The sequence below is a fragment of the Sciurus carolinensis genome, chromosome 12 (genome assembly GCF_902686445.1).
Source record: "Sciurus carolinensis chromosome 12, mSciCar1.2, whole genome shotgun sequence".
Classification (NCBI taxonomy): Eukaryota; Metazoa; Chordata; class Mammalia; order Rodentia; family Sciuridae; genus Sciurus; species Sciurus carolinensis.
The window spans coordinates 5006817-5030469 of record NC_062224.1 but is presented as its reverse complement, the minus strand read 5'-3'; the positions used below and the strand labels follow the sequence as shown (position 1 = coordinate 5030469).

At 43.5% G+C, this 23653-nt stretch overlaps 1 protein-coding gene across 6 annotated transcripts in view; it reads right to left on the bottom strand.

Moving 5' to 3' along the window:
- Ryr2 (ryanodine receptor 2) overlaps positions 1-23653 on the bottom strand; it is a 605596-nt gene that overhangs the window by 196416 nt on the left and 385527 nt on the right. For 4 of the 6 annotated variants that reach the window (XM_047520965.1, XM_047520967.1, XM_047520968.1 and 1 more), the window contains exons 28-35: positions 21824-22032; positions 19454-19628; positions 5650-5858; positions 4534-4886; positions 3832-3946; positions 2731-2891; positions 788-947; positions 360-446 (exon numbers count right to left, since the gene is read on the bottom strand). In XM_047520965.1, the coding sequence (XP_047376921.1) occupies positions 360-446; positions 788-947; positions 2731-2891; positions 3832-3946; positions 4534-4886; positions 5650-5858; positions 19454-19628; positions 21824-22032 (1469 nt within the window). The remainder of the gene's footprint in view (positions 1-359; positions 447-787; positions 948-2730; positions 2892-3831; positions 3947-4533; positions 4887-5649; positions 5859-19453; positions 19629-21823; positions 22033-23653) is intronic. The other 2 variants (XM_047520966.1, XM_047520970.1) reach the window with 1 other exon arrangement.

Here is a 23653-nt window from a genome sequence, read left to right as displayed (position 1 = left end):
ACCACTGACACCAGACTCCCTCCCATTTCACCCAGTAAAACAGACCCCAAATTCCTGAGTGCCCAAGCTGACACCCTCATGAAATAAGTCACCGCTCAGTACAACCTACATAAGCCCAGTCCCCTCCTTTGTTCAGTGGCTCATGTTCCACCAGGAAAGGAGTCCACCAGTATCAGCCCATTCCTATGTGAAACTTCGTTCTTGAATAAACAGCTGAGATGATCCATGGGGTTAGCATCTGGCCCATTCTTTTTGTGCTAACACATATCAGCACTAATAATATAGCAAATTCATCTGAAGTATGTGTTAGACCCTACAGAAAAAATACAAATGTAATACTAGGAAAAAGCCTTTCTTACCTTAATTCTTCCCAACTCAAACTGGAAAACATTGGGGCTTGTAGCTTGTGCAAACACTGCAGGAAACAGCTTTGTGCTTGGCTCCACCTTCAACAAACACATGGATTTAGTGCCATCAAGGAAGAATGAAGACAAAAGGTATCTCCTTCCTAAGAACCAAGGAACGCTTTACAGGAGCAGACCGAGAATTCTCCTCCCCCGTGTGAGTATCTTCTTTCAATAATTAGCGGGATAATTTCACGACTTTTGAGTATGTTTAGAGGAATGAACAGCTTGGGCATTGTCAATACTCAACAGAAGCAAGCACACAGGAGGGACCCGTTTGTTTCCATTTTCTCATCATTTCTAATTTATCTTTTGATCTTTTCTCTCTACTGGGAGAAACGGTCTTCCTCCCCAGATGCAGGAGGCCATCAGGGATCACCTACCTGATAGTAGGTGCTCAGCTCCTTGCCGTTGGCAATGAAGGTGAGCAGCCCGGTGGCAGCGTCCACCACACAGCCGATCTCCAGCCCGTTGTTGTTGCGGCCTTGTCCGGGACTCATGCTCTCGCCTGCACACACCATATAGCAATTGCTGCGTTTGATGCTGGATTGCAAAAAAGAAGACAAGGCCTTTTTATCTTTGTCTGATCGCAGATGTCAGAGAAAGCATGTACGTCTTGCAAACTAAACCTAAATTATGCGGCGCAAGCAGCAAGCTCATGCTGTAATGGGAGAGGTGCAGAATGGGCCGGATTCTGTGATTCTGAGCAAAACTCCATTGACTGCGGTGGACGTTCTGAGCCAGGTCTGACACGTCTCTAGATTCCACACCTCATGGAGACAAGTCAACGGGTTTGAACCAAATAAGAACTGACCTGCACCTTCTCTCCGAAAACTCAAACCAAACTGGACCTTTTTCTGAGGTTCAAAAAAGCTTAACTATTTTATCATCATCCAAATTTGTCAGTTTCATCTCATCTTTTAAATACTCGTCCTGAGATGAGAAACATTCATTTCCAAACACTGCTAAAGTCCTTAGGCAAATTCTGTATGAGCAATCAGTGATTCAAAATCTTTAAAATTTGGCTAAAATTATGCCCCTTTTTTGAATAATTCCTGGTGATCTGTTATGAGAGACAACGTTAACTAGAATATGCACAAAAAAATCAACGATGTTCACCACAAAACTCCACCTGATTTTGACCTCCACCAAAACCTTTCCTGGAGATGGTACAAAGTTCGGTGCTCTGAGCTTCATCTCTGCTCCTCCTCTGGCACTAGCACTGCAAATGAGCACAGTCACGAGACCAGCCAAGGCAGGCAAGCAGGAGGGAAGACACACAGGCTGGGATGAGGCCAGTTTTGGACAATCAAATTCAGGCTGTGCCCCTTTGCACTCAGTACTTAAGATTCAACAACCCTTCCCTGTCCTCTGTTCCCTACATCAAAATCATCTGTCAGATTACCCATCCAGCTCTTCCTTTACATTGTTGCCATCTCTGAAAGTTAAATGCACTGGCAGGAATCCTCCTGGAGACGTGGGGTTTGGGGTCCCCTACAGATATAAAATACTCCTCGTTTGAGACTTTAGCTCAACCCCATCTGGAGTGCTCAGTCATTTCCCATGTTACAACCTGAGGATAGGATAGTGAGTTTCCCAATCACCAAGAAGGATGGCGCAGTGTAGAAGATAAGCAACGCTGTGGAGCACCCTTTCTGAGACCTGTCACAGCAGATCAGAGAGGATGCATGGGCACAAAGGGGAGAAGCGAATGGTCAAGATCTTCTCTTGTCTTATTCTGCAAGGAAGATAGCCGTCTTCACTTTTTTGAAGGTTTGGTTTGAGTTTGGTTCGTTTTACAAATGAAAAAGGATGGCACAGAAAGTGTCACTGACTTACCCAAAGCCACACAGCGAGTCAAAGGCCAAGCTGAGGAAAGAACCCACTGCTCCTCAGTCTGAGTTCAAACACGCCCACCTGGTCTACACTACCAACCCACACTGCCGCCACGTCTTCCTCCCCACCACAGAGCCAGGTCCTAAGATGCTTATCAGACATATGCTAACCACCTCACATCGCCCATCTCTGGTGCCTAAATGAAGGCTAAGTCCTGGTGACCCAGGTTGTTAGCCCTGCAGCCTGAGGAACACGTAAGTATTACCCAAAAGCACAAACCGTTCTTACGTATGTTCTTTGCTTTTAATAGAGTAGGATGCATGTTTGTTTATATAAGTAACAAAAGGACATTGACATTAATGGCTTGATTATACAGTTCCTATAAATAGATAAATCCTGGGCACAAAATTCGAGAAACAAAAGTACCTAGGTTTACCGATATTATTTTCACATGTCATTTATGTAAAAACAAACAAACAGGAAAACCAACCTTTCATGCACTTTTCCTTTTTCATCTCCCAGAGTAACTGTCACCGTGCGAACTCTGTCCAAGTCGAAGCCTGTATCGTACTGGTGGAAATCCGATGTGATCCAGCCCACCCAGACGTTAGCAGGTTCTTGTCCGGGAAAGATTCTCACTGAGTAATAGTACTGTCGAGACAGCAAAACCCAGTGTTGGCACAGCAAGGCAGAGCCACAGAACTCTGCTCTGCACTGACAGCAGCTGTCTGGGTCTTCAGAGGACCTGAGAACATACTGCATGACTTCAAGTCACTTGGCCAGATTAAAACATTACAGGCATGAAAGACGGACACGGACAGGTGAGAAGGGTTTTATACCAGAGATCCCAAATTAACTCGGAAATAACAGAAAAGAGGGAAGAGACTCTCTGAGCAATCAGGCTGAATGAATGGAGGCTTTACACACTTCCAAGTGTGCATGTGTGTCTGCACATGTACATATGCACACACGGGTATGTACATATGGTATATCATGCAATGACAGCTCGATCCCTTAGGCAGGTAAGCTTCAAATTCTTCAGGCTTGTGCAAGGACACTCATCTAAGCCCCCCTGCAGAGGCTGGGTCATCCCTACCTCTGATACATGTATTCTGACACCTTACAATCACTTGGACATAGTTCAGATCTAACATGTGAACATCAAGCTCAAACGTGGGAGCACCCTGCGACAGATGGGGCTGTTTTTCCCACCTGGTAATTCAGGGAAAGTAATTTGAAAATTTAAAGTGGCAGAGAGCAAAACCTGACCCCTCACAAAGTAGGACAAATGGTCCACTTTTAGACAATCCGCTAAGATCAAAGAAACCGTATGCACTTAGAAAAGACAAGTGGCAAACGGAAATGTCATCGGGATAGCAAAATCTGGGCTTTCGGTGTCATTAAGGACATTTCCCTGACATAACTCTCCAATTGCATAATACACATAGTAACATATAAACTTTTTCCAATTTCCTTCCCTGACATATATGTAAAAATGCAAGCAAATCATTATAAGACTGTTGCTGAAGACACTGAATCGAGAAGCACAGGAGCCAACGGCAGGTCAGTGACGGCGGCTGCCACCTCCTACCGTGGAAGTCTGCATCAGGAAGTCGTAGTCGTCCCGGTCATCGGCCAGGACGTCTTCCGTCAGTCTCGCAGAGTGGCTAGTGCTGTAATCCGGCTTTGTTCTTCTAAGCAAAAATCTGCAAGATACGAGAGAATCAGGAACAAAGAACAATAAAATGCTCTGTCTACTTCAAATACCAGCCGGCGACCCCCTGTGTGGTCTTCCACCAGGGCAGCTGTGCCCCTGGGGGACTTCAGGGACCATGTGGGGATACGTTTGGTTGTGGCAAATGGAGGATGGAGTGCGGCTTGCATTTTCCCAGGGCTCCTCAATGCCCTTGAATACCCAGCGCAGCCCCACAACCAGGGATGACCCAACCAAACGGAACAGGGCTGAGGTGGGGAAACCCTGACTGAGCCCAGGAAAGGATGCTAAAATGCTAAAAGGACTCATCTTTCTGACCACAAAAAATACTATTTAGAGAGAACACTTTCTAAGTTTCAAGCAAGAATGTAAATAGAGACATCTTAAAAAGTAACTCTTGGGGCAGATTACTTCTGCTCTGACAGACAGACCACCAGGTTGCCTTATTCCCCCTGCAGAAATCTCTCACGACGAGAGGAGGAGGAGGAACCAGTTAACACCGGGAAGCCCTCTGCCCTCTGTTAGAACTCTCCCTCAGCACAACTGCATGTTTAAAATCCTGTCACATCTGGTAATGACCTCTGTTTCAGACGAGAGGGCTTCTCCTGAGCATAGTCCTTGTGGTTATTAAACTCTGGCTTTGTAGCTTCTTTGTCTTTGTCACCCCGGTCAGAGACCAGATGGCCATGAGCCGTCTTCATCAGAACCTCAAAGTCAGAATCAGCATCGTAGTCCTCCAAGTCATTCTTGGGCCCAAAGAGGCCAGCGCCAGGGAGCCCGCCGGCCACGGTCTTGGAGAAGACCTCAGCGCACTCGATGGGCATGCTCAGGCGGTAAAACATGATGTCGGTGCTGCTGTTCTGGGAGCCAAAGGACTTCTGAGTGACCTTGAGACACGGGGAGCTGTCTATGGTGCCATCTATTCGGGTCACCTAGCAAACAAAGAAGCAGTAGTTCACTTTCTGCCCCCCCCCCCGTGCCCATTTCCTGATCCCAACAAGGACTAACCTACATCATGTTTTGAGAAGTCAAAGCACAACTCACATGTGACATCACTTGGTGAGAGATGATTGAACACAGAACACAACGCTACGGTGCACATCCACCCTGACCATCTGCAGGTTCTACCAATGGAAAATATTCAGAAAAAAACTGCATCGGTACTGACTACAGTCGGGCCATTTTTCTTGTCATTCCCTGAACAGTACGGCATTACAACTACTTACACTGCATTAGAGTTACAAGCAACCTAGAGATGACCTGAACTATATGGAAGGATGTGTACAGGTTCATGCAAATACTGCACTGTTTATCAAACAGACCTGAGCAGCTGCAGATGGGGTGACCGAAGGGGTCCTGGAACCAACTCCTTGCAAATACAAGAGTAACTGCTTTCATAAAGCCTTGTTTATAACTCTAAAGATGGCTTGGGAAATTCACGTCACAAGGTGCTCACTCAGATTTGGCCTGACACTACCTACATATAAAATGGTAGCATTCCTCTCTCTAATAAGGTACTGGCCAAGTATCTAACACAAGAGGCTAAACCATTGTTTACATTCGCTACTGCATGATATAACCAGTGTCACCATTCTAGGTAAGGGACAATAATTTTCTGAGTAGGAACTGTCACAGGTACAGAGAGTTCTACTCTGGGGTTTTGGAAATGGTCTAATTTATAAAGAAAAAACAAACCTCGATATGTTCGTGGTTAGATGGAACCTGGAGGAACTGAGGGAGCCTCTTGCTCAGCCACATGGTAATGTCCCTGTTCGTATTCACGGCAAACGGTTCGTAGCCCTCTTGTAAGCCACAGATGGTGAAATACTTCAAGGTGCCGACGTCCTTTCCAAAATTCATCCTGCCCACTTGAGCCACCCCCAGGCTACACACTGGGATGAATCCTGGGGGGGGAAAAAATTCAAATCTTCAGTCCTGTTAACAGGAAATCTTGTCAGTAGAGAACTGACGGACTGCTCAGGACTTAGTTTGCTGCCACCCTGTGAAGAAAACAGCAGCATAATACAGAGAAATCTGACACTAAGTCCTAGAGCATCCAATTGGGGAAGCAGGTCCCCACCGGACGGCATCCTGGCTCAGCCGCACGGGTCATGCCTCACGCCTGCAAGTGAGGAAGGACTCAGTGCTGAGAAGGGCGAGGGTCCCGATGTCCCACTCTTCTGTCTGGCTACGAGTCCAAATACAGGATGGAGCCACACCACGGACCTTGTCACATACTACTCAAGGAAAGGAAGACAGTGGGCAAACACATGGAAGGTTTCCACCCACTGACGGCTACCTGGAATCTCCACGGCACATGACAGCAATGACTGACGGGCAAACCCACAAGGCGTGTGACCAGCTGGCCTACTGGGTGGCAGAGTACAATCCCTTCTGCTACTCAACAAAGAGGGGCAACTCCACCAACTCTGCTCACTCTTCGAGCTCTTTGGGATCAACTGTCAAGGGGGAGATGATAATTTTTGACAAGGAGATGAGAGGATATTTTTGAGGGCTATGTTTATGTACGCTTAGTTTCTTTCTAAAATGTTTTACATGGGTGTTCAAATAGCATAATAAAGTACACATGGGAATGGAGTCTCCAAATTAGATCATCTAACTGATAAATCTAACTTAGACTTCAGAAAATTATACCTAGTCTAATTCAGATTAGATACTTTAAAATTTTTTTTTAGTTATAGATGGGCACAATATCTTTATTTCATGTATTTATTTTTATGTGGTGCTGAGGATCAAACCCAGGGCCTCACTCTCTTCCACTCAGCCCCAAATTAGATATTTCTAATGTATATTAAAAATCAGTGACTCCTAAGAATAAACCAACAGTTTTGATGAGAGTTAAGTTTCGTTCTACCATTACAATTCTGCCCAAATTAGTAGCAGTGAAAGCAATACCCGACCCCCAACAGGGATGATAAAAACTATGCCCAGTGATTAACAAAGACGTCACCAGGTCTGTTTCCGTCTACATGTGCTCCAGCAGAAGGCTGGGTAACCGTGGTGCCAACCAGGGGGAAGGAATGTGCCCAGCTGTGTCCCAGGAAGTGTGAACGAGGAGTTTCCAGTCCGCGCTGAAGAGGCAGCAGCGGTGTCTGCAGCTGTGCCTGCATGTGACACGTGATCGGGAAAGTCACTTCAAATGAGCCTCCCCAGGAAGAGAGCAAAGGCCTGGGCAACGGCAGTGGATCTGAGACGGCCTGAACTGCCTGAGCACAAACCAGCAGATCCAACCACCATCGGACATAACGATGGGAGGCTGGGGCGGAAACCGCTCCTCCGGGGCTGATCATGGTAGCTACAGAAGGAATTCCGATCTGTAAGCAGGGCTAGAGGACAGCTGTGAATATCTGCAGAGCTCACCTCTGGGCGTTTGTGACCCCCACATCCTAACTTTTCCGTATGTACACAATACTTCCACTTAAAAAAATCTCTGGGACTAGCGATAGGCACAAAGATTTATGTCACTCTAGCTATGTTCACAGTTTTAGAATATTACCATAACAAATATAATTTTTCATGAAACAGTATTATTTAGCTTTTGAGAATTCAGTCTTCAAAGATTCATTAATATTTACAAATATTTACAGTGAATATTATTCATAGGAACATATAACACCATTTGTTTTTGATAGGAAAACACCAGGAATCAACATTTTTATCAATATTTTTATTAATATTTCTGAGTGGTAGGATTCTTAATGCTTTTTGTACTCTTTTATTGTCCCTGAGCTCAACAAACTTTCCTTGAACACGTATGATGAAGACAAGTGACAGGTCCATTAAGATGTTTTATGTAATAAAACAGGACAGAACTACATTCTTCCCACAAGGAAATGTGCTGCAGATGTGAAATGACCCAGAGGACACCCTCCTCGAGCCCTCCTTCAGCACCAGCGTGTGGCAAATTCAGCACCAGAAAAGCTGCTTGTCACATGAAGCCAGTAAAAAGGTTTAAGTAGGACAATTTGTTAATACGCATTAAGAAACTTTCAACCATTCAGTTCTTTATTTGATAAATACTTATTGAGTAGTTACCATATACCAGAAACTAGGAATAATAAAAAATAAAAAAGAAATAGAACATAGAAAGTAAAATAAATAAATAAATGATTCCTTAAGTAAAGAAAATCTTACATAAAATGCATTAGTGGAACTAAATAAATAAGGTGACTAACACAGATGCCAGCCAAAAGGTGCTCACAGTCTAAAGCAGGCCATGAAGACTCGGTCGCAAAAGCAGTCATAGATAGTATATAAACAAATGTGGTTGTGTTCCAATAGAACTTTATTTACAAAAGCAGGTGACACATTGAACTTGGCCCTTAGGCCTTAGTTTGCCATCCCCTGCTCCCGATTACTACTGTGCATTGTCTCCATAGGTGACAGGCACCTCCACTCAGCAAATGTTTAATGAACACCCATCATGAGCCAGACTGTTCTACTCACTAAGGAAACAGTTGTGAACAGGATGCAGAGGAGTCCCTTACTGTAAGGAGCTTGCCTTTGATTACTTAAGACATGTAATAAGTAAATTAGGAAATAGTTACCAATATACATATTATCATAAGGTCCAGAAATAATAAATACTATAAAGACAGTCTGGCATAAATTGAACAAGATATGTAGATAAATGCAATCCCTCTTAATCATGGCTCCATGGCTAAACAGGATAACTGGGGATAAATTCCTTGTGAGTACAAAGCAGGCAGAACACACAAATAACACAATAAAGCAGACTTCCACAAATGCATGCATACCCCCTAGCATACATATGATTTTTCTATTCTACATATACTGGAATCTTCCATTCCAGTTACCTTAACTGACACCCTACAAATAACAGAGCATGGTGGCATCTAAGAAAGTTTTCTTCCTGGCAGTGGATCTTAAATTAGTGCACATAAGCCCTGTCAGTTACTTGGGCCTGAGACAGACCCACCCAAACTATTTGTAAATCTGTTGAAACAGTAGCTACAACTTATGGCTAAGCTTCTTCCTCCATCAAAGGACAGATGGCTTCAGCAAATTTGAACTTTCTCTTCTGATGAGCCTCCCTTGTTCCACAGCAGGCAGGTCCAGCCCAGAAGCTGACAGGCACAAGGCCGTGAGGGCCAAACACAGGCATGAAATGTGCGGTTGGGTCACAGCACAAAAGAGACAAAGCAGACCACCAATATACTAGCCTTTCCTAAGGACAAATGGTTTCAGACTTTAATGCTTCTGAATGCAGGTGTATACCCCAGACAAACAGACAAAAAGCAGGTAACCGAGCAATAATCTCCAGGATATATAAAAAACTCAAAAAAACTAACACTAAAAAAACAAATAACCCAATCAATAAATGGGCAAAGGAAATGAACAGGCACTTCACAGAAGAAGAAATATGATCAGTCAACAAACATAGAAAAAAATGTTCAACATCTCTAGCAATTAGAGGAATGCAAATTAAAATTGCACTGAGATTCTTGCTCCAGTCACAATGGCAATTATCAAGAATACAAGTAACAATAACTGTTGGTGAGGATGTGGGGGAAAATGTTCACTTATACATTGCTGGGAGGACTACAAATTGGTGCACCCACTCCAGAAAATTGGTGCATACTCTGGAAAGCAGTATGGAGAGTCCTCGGAAATCTTGGAATGGAACCACCATTTGACCCAGTTATTCCACTATTCGGCATATACCCAAAGGACTTAAAGTCAACATATTACAGTGATGCAGACACATCATGTTTATAGCAGCTTAATTCACAACAGCTAAGCTATGTAACCAACCTAGGTGCCCTCAACAGATGAATGAATAAAGAAAATGTGGTACATATACATAAAGAAGAATGAAATCATGGCATTTGCCAGTAAATAGATAGAACTGAATACTATCATGCTAACTGAAATAAGCCAATCCCCCAAAACCAAAGGCCAAATGTTCTCTCTGATATGTGGATGCTAACACACAGTAAGAGGGTGGGGAGAATAGAAGTTCATTGGGTTAGACAAAGGGGAAGGGAGGGGAAATGGGAATAGGAAAGACAGTAGAATGAATCAGGCATTACTTTCCTATGTTCATATATGAATATATGACCAGTGAAACTCCAAACCATGTACAACCACAAGAACAGGAAGTTATACTCCATGTATAGCATTGCAAAATACACTCTACTGTCATATATATCTAAAAAGACCAAATTTTTAAATTTTTTAAAAAGCAGATAAAACTGGCCAATATTTTATTAAATATAAACTTGAATTTTTTGGTCCCAAGAAAAACCAAAGTCAAACTTACTTATGGTTTACAATGTGCCAGATTATGTATACGTACTTTTCATACATTATTTAGTATTAATCCAATTTCTTCAGATGAGGAAACAACTAAGATGTGAAATAATTTGCCTAGGGGCCTACTGCTAGTTAAAGGGATGCCAAATTTAAATAAGAATGTGAAAGGGTGGGTAAAATAAATACGTGTTCAAAAACATTGTCTTAGTTTTCTGGGCTCTTCAGAACTGAAGAGGCATAAAGACATTATTTCCAATTACTGATTTTATCATAAGGAAATAAAAACAGAGAGACTATTTGCCCAAGGTCATGTATTTTTCCTCCTGTTGGTAAATGCTAATTTTCAACTTGGAACTCTACAAGTGACCTTCCAGGTCTGTATCCTAACAGCAGGTTGCACAAGTTGATGACAGTGACATGGACTGCAGGCATCATGAAGATCAAGTGCGAGTTTAAGGTGGTGCCGACCTTCTAGCCTAAACTCACACCACCTTAGAAACACTCATCTGAATGAACCACACAGACCCATGGAGCATCCTAACTGCTCCACTATTTCAACTAGGGACACAGAGAACATGGTTAGTGTAGACAGAGTTTTATGTCAAAAAAGCAGCATGAGGAAATAAACAATGAAAAGGTCTCTGTTTCAGCCAGCTTTTTTTTAGCTGCTGTGACTAAATGACCCGACCAGCACAACTGTAGAGGAGGAAAAGTTTACTTGAGGGCTCCTGGTACCGTGGTCTTAGTCCACAGAAGGCCGGCTCCATTCCTCTGGGTTGAGGTGAGGCTGAACATCATGGTGGAGAATGTGGCAGAGGGAAGCAGCTCGGATGGCAGGGGTCAGGGAGCAGAGAGACTCCACTAGACAGATACAAATACATACCTGAAGCCACGCCCCAATCCCCACCCCCTCCAGCCACTCCCTCCCACTTCAGTTACCACTCGGTTAATCCCTTTCAGGGGATTAATTCACTGATGGGGTTAAGACTCTTTCAACCGGATCACTTCTCCTCTGAACCTTCTTGCACTCAGACTGAGCTTTTGGGGGACATCTCACACCCAAACCATGACAGTCTCCCTCCCTCTCTTTTTCATTAGTGGTCTCTTTTGCCCACAGCTATACAGTTATTTTAATTACAAAAATATTTCTTCTGTTTTTCTCCCATGGAAAGAAATCCCATGAGTCTCTCAGCAACAGTAATTCGGTTTTTGCTTAAGGTCTTTTCAGATGGTAGATACAGAATCAGAAGCATCATTTCTGGATTTGATAATAATCATTGTGAGTACGGATTCTGAGGGACCTAAGATGCCTTTTGCTTACCAAAGAGCAGACACATCGGAAAGGACTCCAGGGAACAAAGTATTTACACTCCATGAGACAGACAGGTATGCAGAGAATATTTTGTAACATGCAGGTGATCTCCAGTCCTCAGTGAGTATTCTGTCACTATGCACCATATGAAAAGGTTTAGATGACCCCCTTGCCTTAAATTAAGGATATGATTAGATTGTCCTGTAAGAATATACTGAGAACAGATTAGTAGGGATGTCCGTGGAAAGGGTGTGGCACCGAAGATTGCTAGGACCTTCACAACCTTTCACAGACGAGGGGTCTTGAACAAAAACTGATTTTCTCATGGTCTAGGGACTGGAAGTCCAAGATGGAGGTGTCAGCAGGCTTGGCTTCTCCTGGGGCCCCTCTCCTTGGTGGGCAGAGGGCAGCCCTTTTCCATGAAAACATGCATCCCTGGTGGCTCCTGCTCTTCTTACAAGGGCATGGGATTAGGGCCTCACCCTAAGGCATCCTATTTCCATAATTATCTCTTTAAAGAGTCTATCTCCAAATACGAGCATGTCGAAGGTTAGGGCTTCAGCCTACGCATTTGGGGGCAATTCGGGCTACAGCAGGTGGTATGCAGACATGGCTGGCATTCAGGAGGCCGTGCGCACCCATAGGCTCACCTCCTCCCAAGCCACGAGCCCAGAGCACACCGCAGCAACCCCTAGACTGCGAATCCGACTCTGAGGGGCATTTCATTAAATCCTCCCATAAGGATGTCTTCCTCTTTTTAAAAATGCAAGAACAGTTGGGATCCCACACACTTCAGGAAGAGTCAAGTGCCAGCGCAACTGTCTTCACAGTACTAAGAATCAGCTCTACTATGTAAGTCCTGCCTTCAGACTACGTGGAGGACGCGAGTCTCACGTCAGAGAAAATCAAGGACCTCCATCTCCTTCCGAGGTCAATGTGGTGGGCACCTGGGATGTCACCGGCATGTTTTTCTGTTGTTCCCTTGACTTTATTATTTTCTTTTTAGTTTTATTTTTGCTGGCTTTGGTGTGCTTTTCCCATACTGGAATTTGAATTACATATGTATCAGGTATAAGTTTAATGTTTTCTGAGGGAATCTGGAGTTCACACTTGGAGTTCACAGATAAATAAGAGGAGCCTCGTTAGAGCAAGTAAACAACTGAATTGAAGAACTAGAGTCAGTATTTTAGGTTAGAGAAAACACTGCTCACTATTGACATAATTTAGAGGTATATAAATAATATTGTTTCAGGAAAAATGAGGTTTGATTTCTGAGTCAACTCAGAACTGCATACATACAATTTCGTATTGAAATTATAGTTTTTGACCTATGGACATTTTTCTTATGAATGTGCCTTAAGAATAAATTATCCTCAGCAGGGAAAAGACATAAGATAAAGCTAACACATAATTTTGTTATCAGTTGGTATTTAGCACTGAAGTTCTGATTTTCCCCCCATTGGTGAGCAGTGCTGGATCATGTGTGATTCCCTTCTGTTTCTGCAGAAACCTAGAGAAAGTCACTGGTTGGGCTTCTTAGCTTCTTTGCTCTGAGCTGACAGCCAGTCCTTGGCCCTCGAGACTTTGCCATTCTGGTGGCACAAAGACAGAGGAGAGGCAGACCCCACCAGAACACCCCCAGGAAAAACCCTTTCCTCTGTGGCATGAGCAGCGTGCTCAGCAGCCTCAGGACCCTTCCCTGTCCTAAGCTCTCAGATGGACCCTAAGTGGAGGTGGGCAGGACAAGATGCCAGGGAGGGAAGATGCCCACCGCTCTACCACCTCACCAAGGCTGAAGCACGGGTGAAGAGACCTGGGTCAGATCCGCCTCCAACGGGGGCACTGCGTCAGTACCACTTCTTGTTCAGAATCTTCTGAAAGGAATTTGGCGAAGGCACAGGATGGAACAGAGAAGGAGACAGGGTTCCAGAGGTGGCCATGAGGGCCCCAAGGCACTGTGTGGGACCTGAGGCCTCCCAGCAGGTGGGAGCTGGTGGAGACAGAAGCACAGCGGGAAGGCTGGAGCTGTGGGGAGCAGGAAGCCCCTCGCCGTTCCTGGGGAGCGCCCTCCTGCATGCATGGCGCCTGCTCACCAGGGACATCACTGCCAGGACTGTCCCCGGGGCCGTTTCCTTTGTGCTGAAAATGGAAACTTCTGACTATACCCACTTCTGCTGGAGATCACGGTCACTTTCACTGAGCAGGAGCTTCACTGACCTTCTCAGTCTTCTCCGACCCTGACCATCAGTTTCCCAATCTCCACTAGATCATTCTCAACAGCCCTTCAGACGTGTGCCAATCTCCAATCCCCCTCAAGAGGCTTTTGTGTGGGTCCTTTTAAAACACTAGGATAAGCACCTACTAACCCTCCACTCAATGGGAAAATTAATCATGGTCTCCATCTCAGTTACCCTGACCCTCCCATTTCCCAGCCTCCCTCCACCTAAGGAAACCATGGGCCCCGAGGCCTGAAATCGACATTCTCTCATTGTTCTTTGTAGTTTTAAATCTATTTTTGTAATACTGTTAATTTTGGTTGTAACTTTTATAAAAATGGCAATGCATGATATGTTATTAGTTTCCTATAGCTTTTTTTAACAAGTTACCACAGATTTAATAGCTTACAGTTCTGAAGGACAGAAGTTCAACATGGATCCTACTCAGCTGGAAACAAGGTGTCCACTGGCTGTTTCTTCTGGAAGGTTGGGGTCTGAGAACTCACTTCAGCCATGATTAGAAGTTTCCAGAGGCTCTGACCCTGGACTCCTGGCTCTGTCCCCACCTTCGCATCTCTCACTTGTTCACTCTCTCCCTGTCTCGCACACCCAGACCCACACACTGTGCTACCAGAACTCCTGGCACACTACCCAGGCCCGCCCGCACCACCCGGGCGAGCCTCCCCATCTCAAGATCACTTTCTGAGTCACATCTGCAAAACTTCCTTGCCATGTAAAGCAGCGTATTCACAGATTTCCCAGGTAGGCCATGGACATCTTCGGGGGCCATTAATTAGCTGACCACAGTAAAATCTCTTAAACACCCATATTGTCACAGCACTGTGGTTTGTGTTGACCCGCCTGTTCTCTTGAGGCTGCACTTGGGTGTCTCCTGGTTTGGGCTGTGTGATCTGTGCTCCTACAAACAGTCTGGTTTTTGCCTCTGTGCTCCAGCTCACTAAGCGGCTGGAGCAGAGCTGCTGGGTGGCAGATATGTGAATATTTGCTTTTCACAGATACTGTCAAAGTGTTTTGCAAAGTGCAAGCACCCCTTTACACTCCGAAGAGCAATGTAAAGCAGATCTGGGGAGGTAGAGTTCTCCCATGCTAGCTATTGTCAGGTGTTTCAAAAAAATCACCAACAGAACACAAAATAGCATCTAATTATGGATTTAAATACACATCTTCTTAAGTCTTTATTGCCCATCTAAGTTTCTTCTTCTTTAAAATGCCTGTTCATGCCTTTTGCATAATTTTTCTTACAGATTTCGTAAGTTTTTTTGTATTTTTATTCTTATTTTTTACAGACTGCATTTTGATTCATTGTACACAAATGGGATACATCATTTCGTTTTTATGGTATGCTCGATATAGATTCATACCATTCATGTAAACATGTATGTACATAGGATAATGACGTCTGTCACATTCCACCATTTTTCATACCCCGCTCCCTCTCATTTAAATGGTCTCTGACTCACGATGATTCCTATCATAATTTTTTGACTTTGTAATGGTGCCAACATCATACAGGTTCAGTGGAGACCGTACTCTGCATTTCAAATTCTAATCTTTCCTGGGCTAGCAATGTGTAGGACCACTCTCTCCTGCAACCTGGGCAGTAAAGGAGCTGCCGGTTCGTCACCATGTGATCACAGGGACAGACAATTGGTACTCTGCCTGGTAGTGCACCTGAGTAGGAAGGACGGAGATTAGGTCTATCAAGTGCATTTTCAACTTAGGGTTTTTTTTTTTTTTTTTTTTTTTTTTTCACCAATGGGCTATCAGGACATTATTCCATCTTAGGCTGAGGGACATCTGCACTAACATTTTTGTTTCTGAGTCTCACACATTCAGACTAGATCTCCCAAGTATTTTCCCACTTCCCTTATTTTGTTATTTGTTTTTATTTGTTTGTTTTTGATGAGCACGCTCAAATTCTTGCAAATTTATATCTTTTCTTTCATAATCAGTGGTTTTACGTCAAGTGTTTGTTTTGCTTTTAAGAAAAAAAAAAAACAGTTTTCCACTCCATACCCTAAAGGGTTGCCTATATTTTCTACTGGTAGTTTCAGAGTTTATTTTTGACACTTCAGCTCTCAGTTTGGGCTCGGCTCTCTCCATGTTGTGAGGAAGTGATCCGATCTCATCTTTGCCATGCAGATCACCATCTGGTGGTGGCACTCCTTTCCACAGTGCCCTAACACGCTACCTTGGCATGTGCTGAAGTTCCCTAGATAGGCTGGCACGGTTCTCACACTCCACTGAATGACCGTGGTCAAACTGCTTCCCTACAGCAATATCACTCTGCCTCAAAGGCGACGGCTTCACAACACATCCTGGAATCTGCTAGGCAGGTACCCCTTTCCTGCTCTTCATCATCAGAAGCACCCTTGATAGCTCAGTCCCACACTCTTCCATATGCACTTTAAAATCATCACACCAAGTCATCATGGAAAACTTGTTGGGATTTTGATAAGTAAAGCATAACCCACAGATTGAATCAATAGCTTCATGTTAGATGAATTAATATCCTGAATCAATTATCTTCTCCATGAACCTAACACTTATTTATCTAGTAATATGTTTCTTATTAGATCATTCATATCTCAATAAAGTTAATGATTTTTCTAAAAATAAATTATGCACCTTTTGTTAAAGTGATATCTAGGAAGGACTATATAGAGGCAAACATGTTTTGTAAAAAGAAAAAAAAAAAAGTGATATCTAGTTACTGAGAATTCCATACGCTGGTATACCTGTAAAACCCTACCATTATTCCTAATAATGTCTGTAGATTCACTAGGGTTTTCTCTATAAATAATTACATTATCTGCTAATAATGATAGATTTTTTTCTTTATTCAAATTATCATTGTCTCCATTTCCTTTTTCTTGTCATATTACAAATTTAGAATAACTTTTTAGAACAAAAGTAGAGTATGGTTGCTAAAGTACTGAAAGGTTTTTTATGTGCTCTTTATTTAAATTTCTCTTATACCCAGTCTTTCTTGAGTCTGTGCGAGACCTGACTTGGCATATTTTACTATCATTATGATTTTTTCTTACTGCTACAGTCAGTTCTGTTATATATAAATTGGCTATTAAAGCAATTGAAAGAACTTTGTGGTAAGATGGATGAAAAATATGCCTATATAAAAATCTATTCCGAGTTCTTTATCTCAGTCAACATGTTAAGAATCACCTCCAATAGATTCTTGAGGAAGATATACATAAAGGGATGCTTCATATAAAAATCATTGTTTTGAATTTTTAAAAAGCCCTTAATCTCAAAACTTGATATGGAACAATATCCAGTTTTGATAAAATTATTGGATTATGGATGCATCAGGAGAACACCTTCCAGGTTCTTGGTAAGCAGCAAGTATCATAGCATGAGTAGCTATTAGACCTTTGTGGGTATTAAGTATGTGATCAGGCAACAAAACTTATCTTAAGAATGACTCTTGGTTAGCTGACTGCACATGGACTGAGAAAATTATACATATATTTTAAAAGAGTTCTGTTAAAGATAATCCCTGATGGTACCCTGCTGACAAGCCAGGTACTTTTCTTTGTTCTCTCCCCTCCTGAATCTAACTGCATGACTACATCAGTCTTGTAAAGACTTTTTGTAATTTTTCATTTTGATCTTGGACTAACAACTTATACTGGACAGGGTACCATTTCAGTCATATAAACTGCATAAAAGACAGAGTTGACAAAATGTGCCCAGCTATTTTATCTACTAAACTGACCAGGTGGGGATCTTTTGTATGTAACTATATGCATATGGATATATGTACACGTATACATACCTAGACATACATGTGTGCATGAAAGTTTTCCATATGTATCCTCCCTACCACAAGGTGATTAAGATTGCTTTAATAGCCAGTGTGTATATGCTCAACTGACTGTCTCGGTAGCTATAAGAAGGAACGAAGAAGATGGCAGAAAATGTCAAATCAAGTCTAGCAAGACATAAAGACAGGCCAGGTTTAAGAACAACTTGAAAACAGAACATTTATGGAAACTTTTAGGATTGTAGTAATCACAGTCTATTACTGGACTAAAAAAAATTCTGTTGCCATATATTAGCAGGTTTACAAACTTGATCCTTCATACTCTAGGGGCTTGAGAACTCTCTCATTAGTGGTAGGCAAATTAAGAAACTTCACATAGGAGGTTGTGTCAAGTTAATTTCAGGGGGGGATGATAAGAGAGTCCACTGCCAATAAGCACTGGAAAGTCTCAGGCATGGATAAGCCTGGGCCCCTTCGAAGCCACAGGATGTTTCCCCAAATCCTCCAACAAAAGTCCAACAATACTGACCACAAATTTTTTTGATAATTCATCAGATTCTATATAAACTCTATGACACAGGTATTGATAAAAAGTTCATCATTCTCTAAATTTTAAAAATCCTATGAAGTTAAGTCTAAAGTCAAAAAACCAAGTTATTTACACATAAGTGGTGCTAAACTCACTTCAGAGCCCATCTCACGATGGCAACGGTTCTATGCAACAGTGCTGTGTCACTAAAATTAGTTATGTCCTTGAACAGTGTGGACAGGCAGCCCCGGAACCTGCATAAATGCTGTGACATATATACAAACAGAAGTCACACATGCATCTACAGGCCTTTAACTTCCTTAGAAGTTAAAAAAAGGACACATAACTGAATATTTTTAAATAAAACTAATTGTAAAAACAGCATCTCAGGTCTTATCCATGGTACTAGCCAGTGCAGACACATAACATGGAAAAGAAGTCCCACTCACACCTTCCCTGATACTTAGACACCCAGAGTGGTAGAGGATTAGACTGCCAATTTCACCACCCAGAGATACATGTGTTCAAAATAGAATTGAGTAATAAAAATGCAAAATTCCTATCTTGCAAATTCATGTTTGATAAGCATATTCCCAATGGCTCCAATACTGCTGACTTAACTTAGAACTTAAAGGCACCAACCATCACTCGTGGGCACCGAGCACTCGATGTGTAGCTAGTGTGACTGAGAAGTGCAATTTTTAACATTCTTTAAGTTTACACAGCCCCCTGTGGCCACTGGCCACCACAGAAGTGCAGGTCTGAAGGCCAAGTGCCATCCCCCTTGCTCTACCTAGGTCCTCAGCTTTACTGCACAGCTGGATCCCCCGGGCCTTGTCTCAGGGCCCACAGAAGACTCTGCCCCTGCACGGTGCTCCTATAGAGCTTCTGCATTTCTGCACCACAGAGGTTATGCAAGAAACACCCTCTGCTGGCAAACTGCAATCTACCTAGAGAGAGGACCAGGTTCCCTCAGCTTCCATCAGAGGGCCTGATGCATGGTAGGTTCTCACTGCATTTTTTGTGAACTGGAGAGAAAAAGGCTACAAGCAGCTCATTAACCAGGGGAATTCTAATGAGCCCTCCAGGACTGCAGAACTCCATCCCTTGGCTGGCCCTTTGTTTCCCTACTCATCAAAGCCATTCCCACCCTGTGGAAAACCAAGCAAGCAGCACAGTCTTTCTGCTAAAGCTACTTCAAGGGCATCTGATCCAATCAGCCAGGTGGTGCCTGTGGGACTTAAGGCTGCGACTCATCTCACTCACTCGCCAATACCAGGCATCAGAACCAAACTTCGCTGTGCCCCAAACTTCAAAATGAGTCCAATGAGCCCACTCACCATCACCAACATCGAAGTCCTTGAAGGCCAGCTCAGAACCCGAGTCATCCAGCAGGATTTCTCCGTTCAGCGTGAACATCATGGTGTGTTCGTTCATGTCGACCATGCAACCCACAACGTCGCCTGCCTGCCAGGAGCGCCCATAGTGCTCGTTGCCCTGGTGCCACCGCTGGGCCTACAGGGACAGGAGAGACCTTGTCACAGTCAGCCAGAAAGCAATGCACCTGCCCCTCCCTGGAGGGAGTCCAGGAAGCCCTTCTATGAGGTGGATGGGCTGCAAGGTCCCGAGCCAGGTGCTGATGTCTGAGGGTTCAGGGTCCCTGATACTCTCATGATATGCTGCTGAATCTTGAGACAATCCCAATGCTAGTTTGCCAGTTCCTGCTTTTGGGAGTATTATTTTAAAAATCTACTCCACATGCTATTAAAAAAACAAACAAACGAAAAACTATGCCTTTATTTTTATTTATTTATTGATTTATTTACTGAAATGACTACTTTCCTGGAAATGAGTTGTTTTTCTATAATCCCCCAAATACAAAGAATTACAACCTGGACATCAAGCTGGGAAATTATCATTGAAAATGATACTATAGTTTTCATTCATTTCAAAATAAAATTTCAGTCCTTGAAACCAATGGTAATGATAGTTCAACAAGATGGAAATTCAGAAGATTTTCAGTTACATACTGAAACCAAAAAATAAAAAAAAAAATTTAAAAACCTTCAAATCAAACCTAAAAATATTCTTTTTTCCAAACCTAAAAATATCTTAAGATATCTGCTAAAATAAGAAGACAAAAATTGAATACATAAAAGTGAAATCACATAAATGCATCAGAAACAGTTTTGGTAAATGTGAATTTTGGATCTACAAGCATATTCTATTGATTTCTAGGTACAAAATCACTTATAATAATTATTTTCCTCTGTATCACCTTCATTGTGGATTGACACATACTAGGATACAGTCACCAATGCAAAACAGATACAATTCTTCTCAATATAATATATTGTACTTCTTGAAAATTTAACTAAGAATCAAAAGCATTAAACTTTAGAAATCAATGTACCTAGCTCTACCTAGGTCCTTACCTAGGTCTAGCTAGTGTGTCCTTATCCACCCCAGTACACAAAGTAAGAGTCCTTTTCTGCTAGGGTTAATGGGTACTTCAACTCCCCAGGGGCAGTTCCTGCTCTGTTAGTTATAGCTGATCTTCAGCAGATATAAAACCGTTTTTGTCTTATACTTTATTTTTTGAAATTTAAATAAAGTTTGCTTTTTGATCAGAAAAGGGGAAGAGGCTAAACTTTTCCATTTGAAATAAAAAAAAAAACAGGATTCAGGAAATGTGAGGTTTAGGAACACATAGCCACCTGCCCTGATTTCTAGCTCAGAAATACTGTCCCACCCAGGACATCACACACCCGAAATACCCAAATGTTAACTTCTTCACGACAGCTTATTTATGATAATTTTCTTTTTAAAATTGAAAATAGTTTCCCTCCATGTGAAAAGGAATACAATTTCTTGAAGAAAATAAAAATGTTAAAAAGAATTTGGAAATCCATAATTTTGTTAACCCAAAGTAACTATTATTATCCTATTGTGCTCTAAACCTATATCCATATTTCAACATGTAAAATATTTTACATACATAAAATGATCTTTAAGCATTATTTAATAAATAGCAAAATAAGCACTTGACCCAGTTTAAGGAATAAAAATTACTAATAAATTTGAAAATGAAAACTTTGATTATAAATAACATCCCATCAGCAACCTTGCAGTCACATTCATTTAAATTTATTTTTTAGCTGACACATTAATAACAAAATTCTTTATGGGGTACCGCATGCCATTTCCATACATGCCTACATCCTTGGGCTATTTAAATCAATCTAACACTTCACTCTCAAAGGTCTGTTGTGCAAACACGCGGACCCCCTTCTGGCTTTCTGGGAGGTACAGGCTCCGCCCTGCGCAGCAGAGCTTCTGCTCCGTGTCAAGCAGCATGGCAAGCGCGGACCACCCTCCCGGCGTCCTCCTTCCCTTCCTCTCCCGTCCACATTCTACCCTCACCTAGAGACTGGCATTCCGGTGGCCATGAACTGTCACACATGCTAGTCACTATTCTCTGAGGACGAAGGCTTGCAAGAAATTGCTGCGGCAACCCACGTGCATGGATCTTCCACACTTTTGATGGACAAGGCTGACCCGTGCTTTTGGTGACCTCTTGGTGAATGTCACTGCATGCGTGGGGAGGGCAGACGGTTCCGAGATCACAGAGGAGCTGTCTCCATCTCTGCACTTACCTGGCGCGGGCAGGGAGGCAGGTGGCCACAGCGCTTCCACCCGCGTCCACTCACCTTGAAGCCATCGAAGGCGAAGGCGCGCTCGTCGGAGCCCAGTTCCTGGTCGGGCTGACACCCCGGCCTGCTCCAGCCCACCCTCATGTCTCCCGCGGTGACAGCCTCGAATTCGAAGTACCAGCGGCCGGCCTTCACCGCGTAGGTCTTCTCTGCGCGGAAGATGCGGAACCTCTCCCCGGTGCCGCTGCACACCTCGGCTCGGGCTGCTGGGATTCAGACCCAAAGTGAAAGAAAAGGGAGGACATCACAGACCGTGGGACGCTGCCCCATGGGGGGGCAAGGCCACCACTCCCGCGTCCTTGTCCTGATTCACCTTCTACCAAGTGCGCTCCCAGCTGCACTGCGGACAGGTGCCACCACTCACAGCGCTCGGGCATCCCTTGCAGGGGCCGGGAGCGGGTAGCTCAGCCAAGGCTGACCCTAGGTAGGGACTCCTCCTTCTGCCCTTTCCAAGACAGGACTATGTGGGAAAGAAAACCACAGGCCCCCAGGCGGCTTGGTAACCTAGGACGTGCACTCGAGGGCGCGGGGTGCAGAGAGGACGCTAAGATCTCAACTGCCCTGTGCAAGGACGAATTCCACATTTACTGGGGAGGGAGGAGAGGAAGGGCACAGCTGGGAAGAGACGCCAGGGGGAAGGGGGAAGCCCTAAGAGCAGAGGCACAGTGGATGACCTATGTCCACCATGGGATGGCCAAGGGACACACTGATGTGATGCTGAACCTCGCCACCCCCACATTTTCAGTTAATATGCTGTACAAAATAATGTGCCTAAGAGATTCGTTAGAAATAAAAGGTCAGAGTTGATTACCAGGGTCAGGGTGGTGCAAAGGGAAAATGAGGTGGATATCCACAGGAAATAGGCCAGGTGAGACCTGAGGGCCAGGAAGGCCACACACCCGCCTCAGACCCAGAGTCAGGATGACCCCGGCAGGAATCACAGTGGACAGGACCAAGGGTCCACGGACCTGATACTGCAGACCAGGGACTTGGTCACCTCAGCTAAGATCTGGGTTAGATGCAGAGGTGAAACTTAAGTGCGTGGGCCCACCCCAGGAGCCACCTAATGCTACAGCTGTTCTTCCCTTTCTGCCTCTGACAGCTACCAGGAAATTAGTGCATACAGGATAAATATTAGCTCTCACCTGCCCCGTTTTCAAGACCTTTCAAATTACAGACGTTCAGTAACAGTAACATTGGTCGGTAACATTGAGTTGAAATAACCAAATTAAAATTATGAAGTAATTTTGATAAGCTATGAAGATCACCAGTAAGCACACAGCTGGATCATACGTCACAACTCAAAATTAGAATGAAATAAAGCCATGAAAGAACACAGGTGCCAGCCACAGAGGCACTCACCTATAATCCCATCAGCTTGGGAGGCTGAGGCAGGAGGATTGCAAGTTCGAAGCCAGCCTCAACAACTTAAGCAACTTAGCAAGATCCTGTCTAAAAAATAACAAGTGCTGGAATGTGGCTCAGGGGTTAAGCACCCCTGGGTTCAAGCACCCCTGGGTTCCAAAAAAAAAAAGGCAACAACAACAACACAGGCTACAGCATTAGGTGTACTATGGGCTTAATTAATGAAATGATCAACAACTGCTCGGGATGACAGAGGTGGGGATTAAAGAACCAATACCTGCTGACTCACCTTCCAAAGCTGGTTCAAGTCCCTAAATGAAATAAATCTCTCCATGGTAAAGGGAGAAATATTCTCATATCTCTTCCTGAAGATGTAACTTTTTGAGGAAAGGAATACTATCAGATTTTATACTGCTTAAAAAGCAATTGCTGCTACCAAGAAATTAGTTCTTAAAAATACTT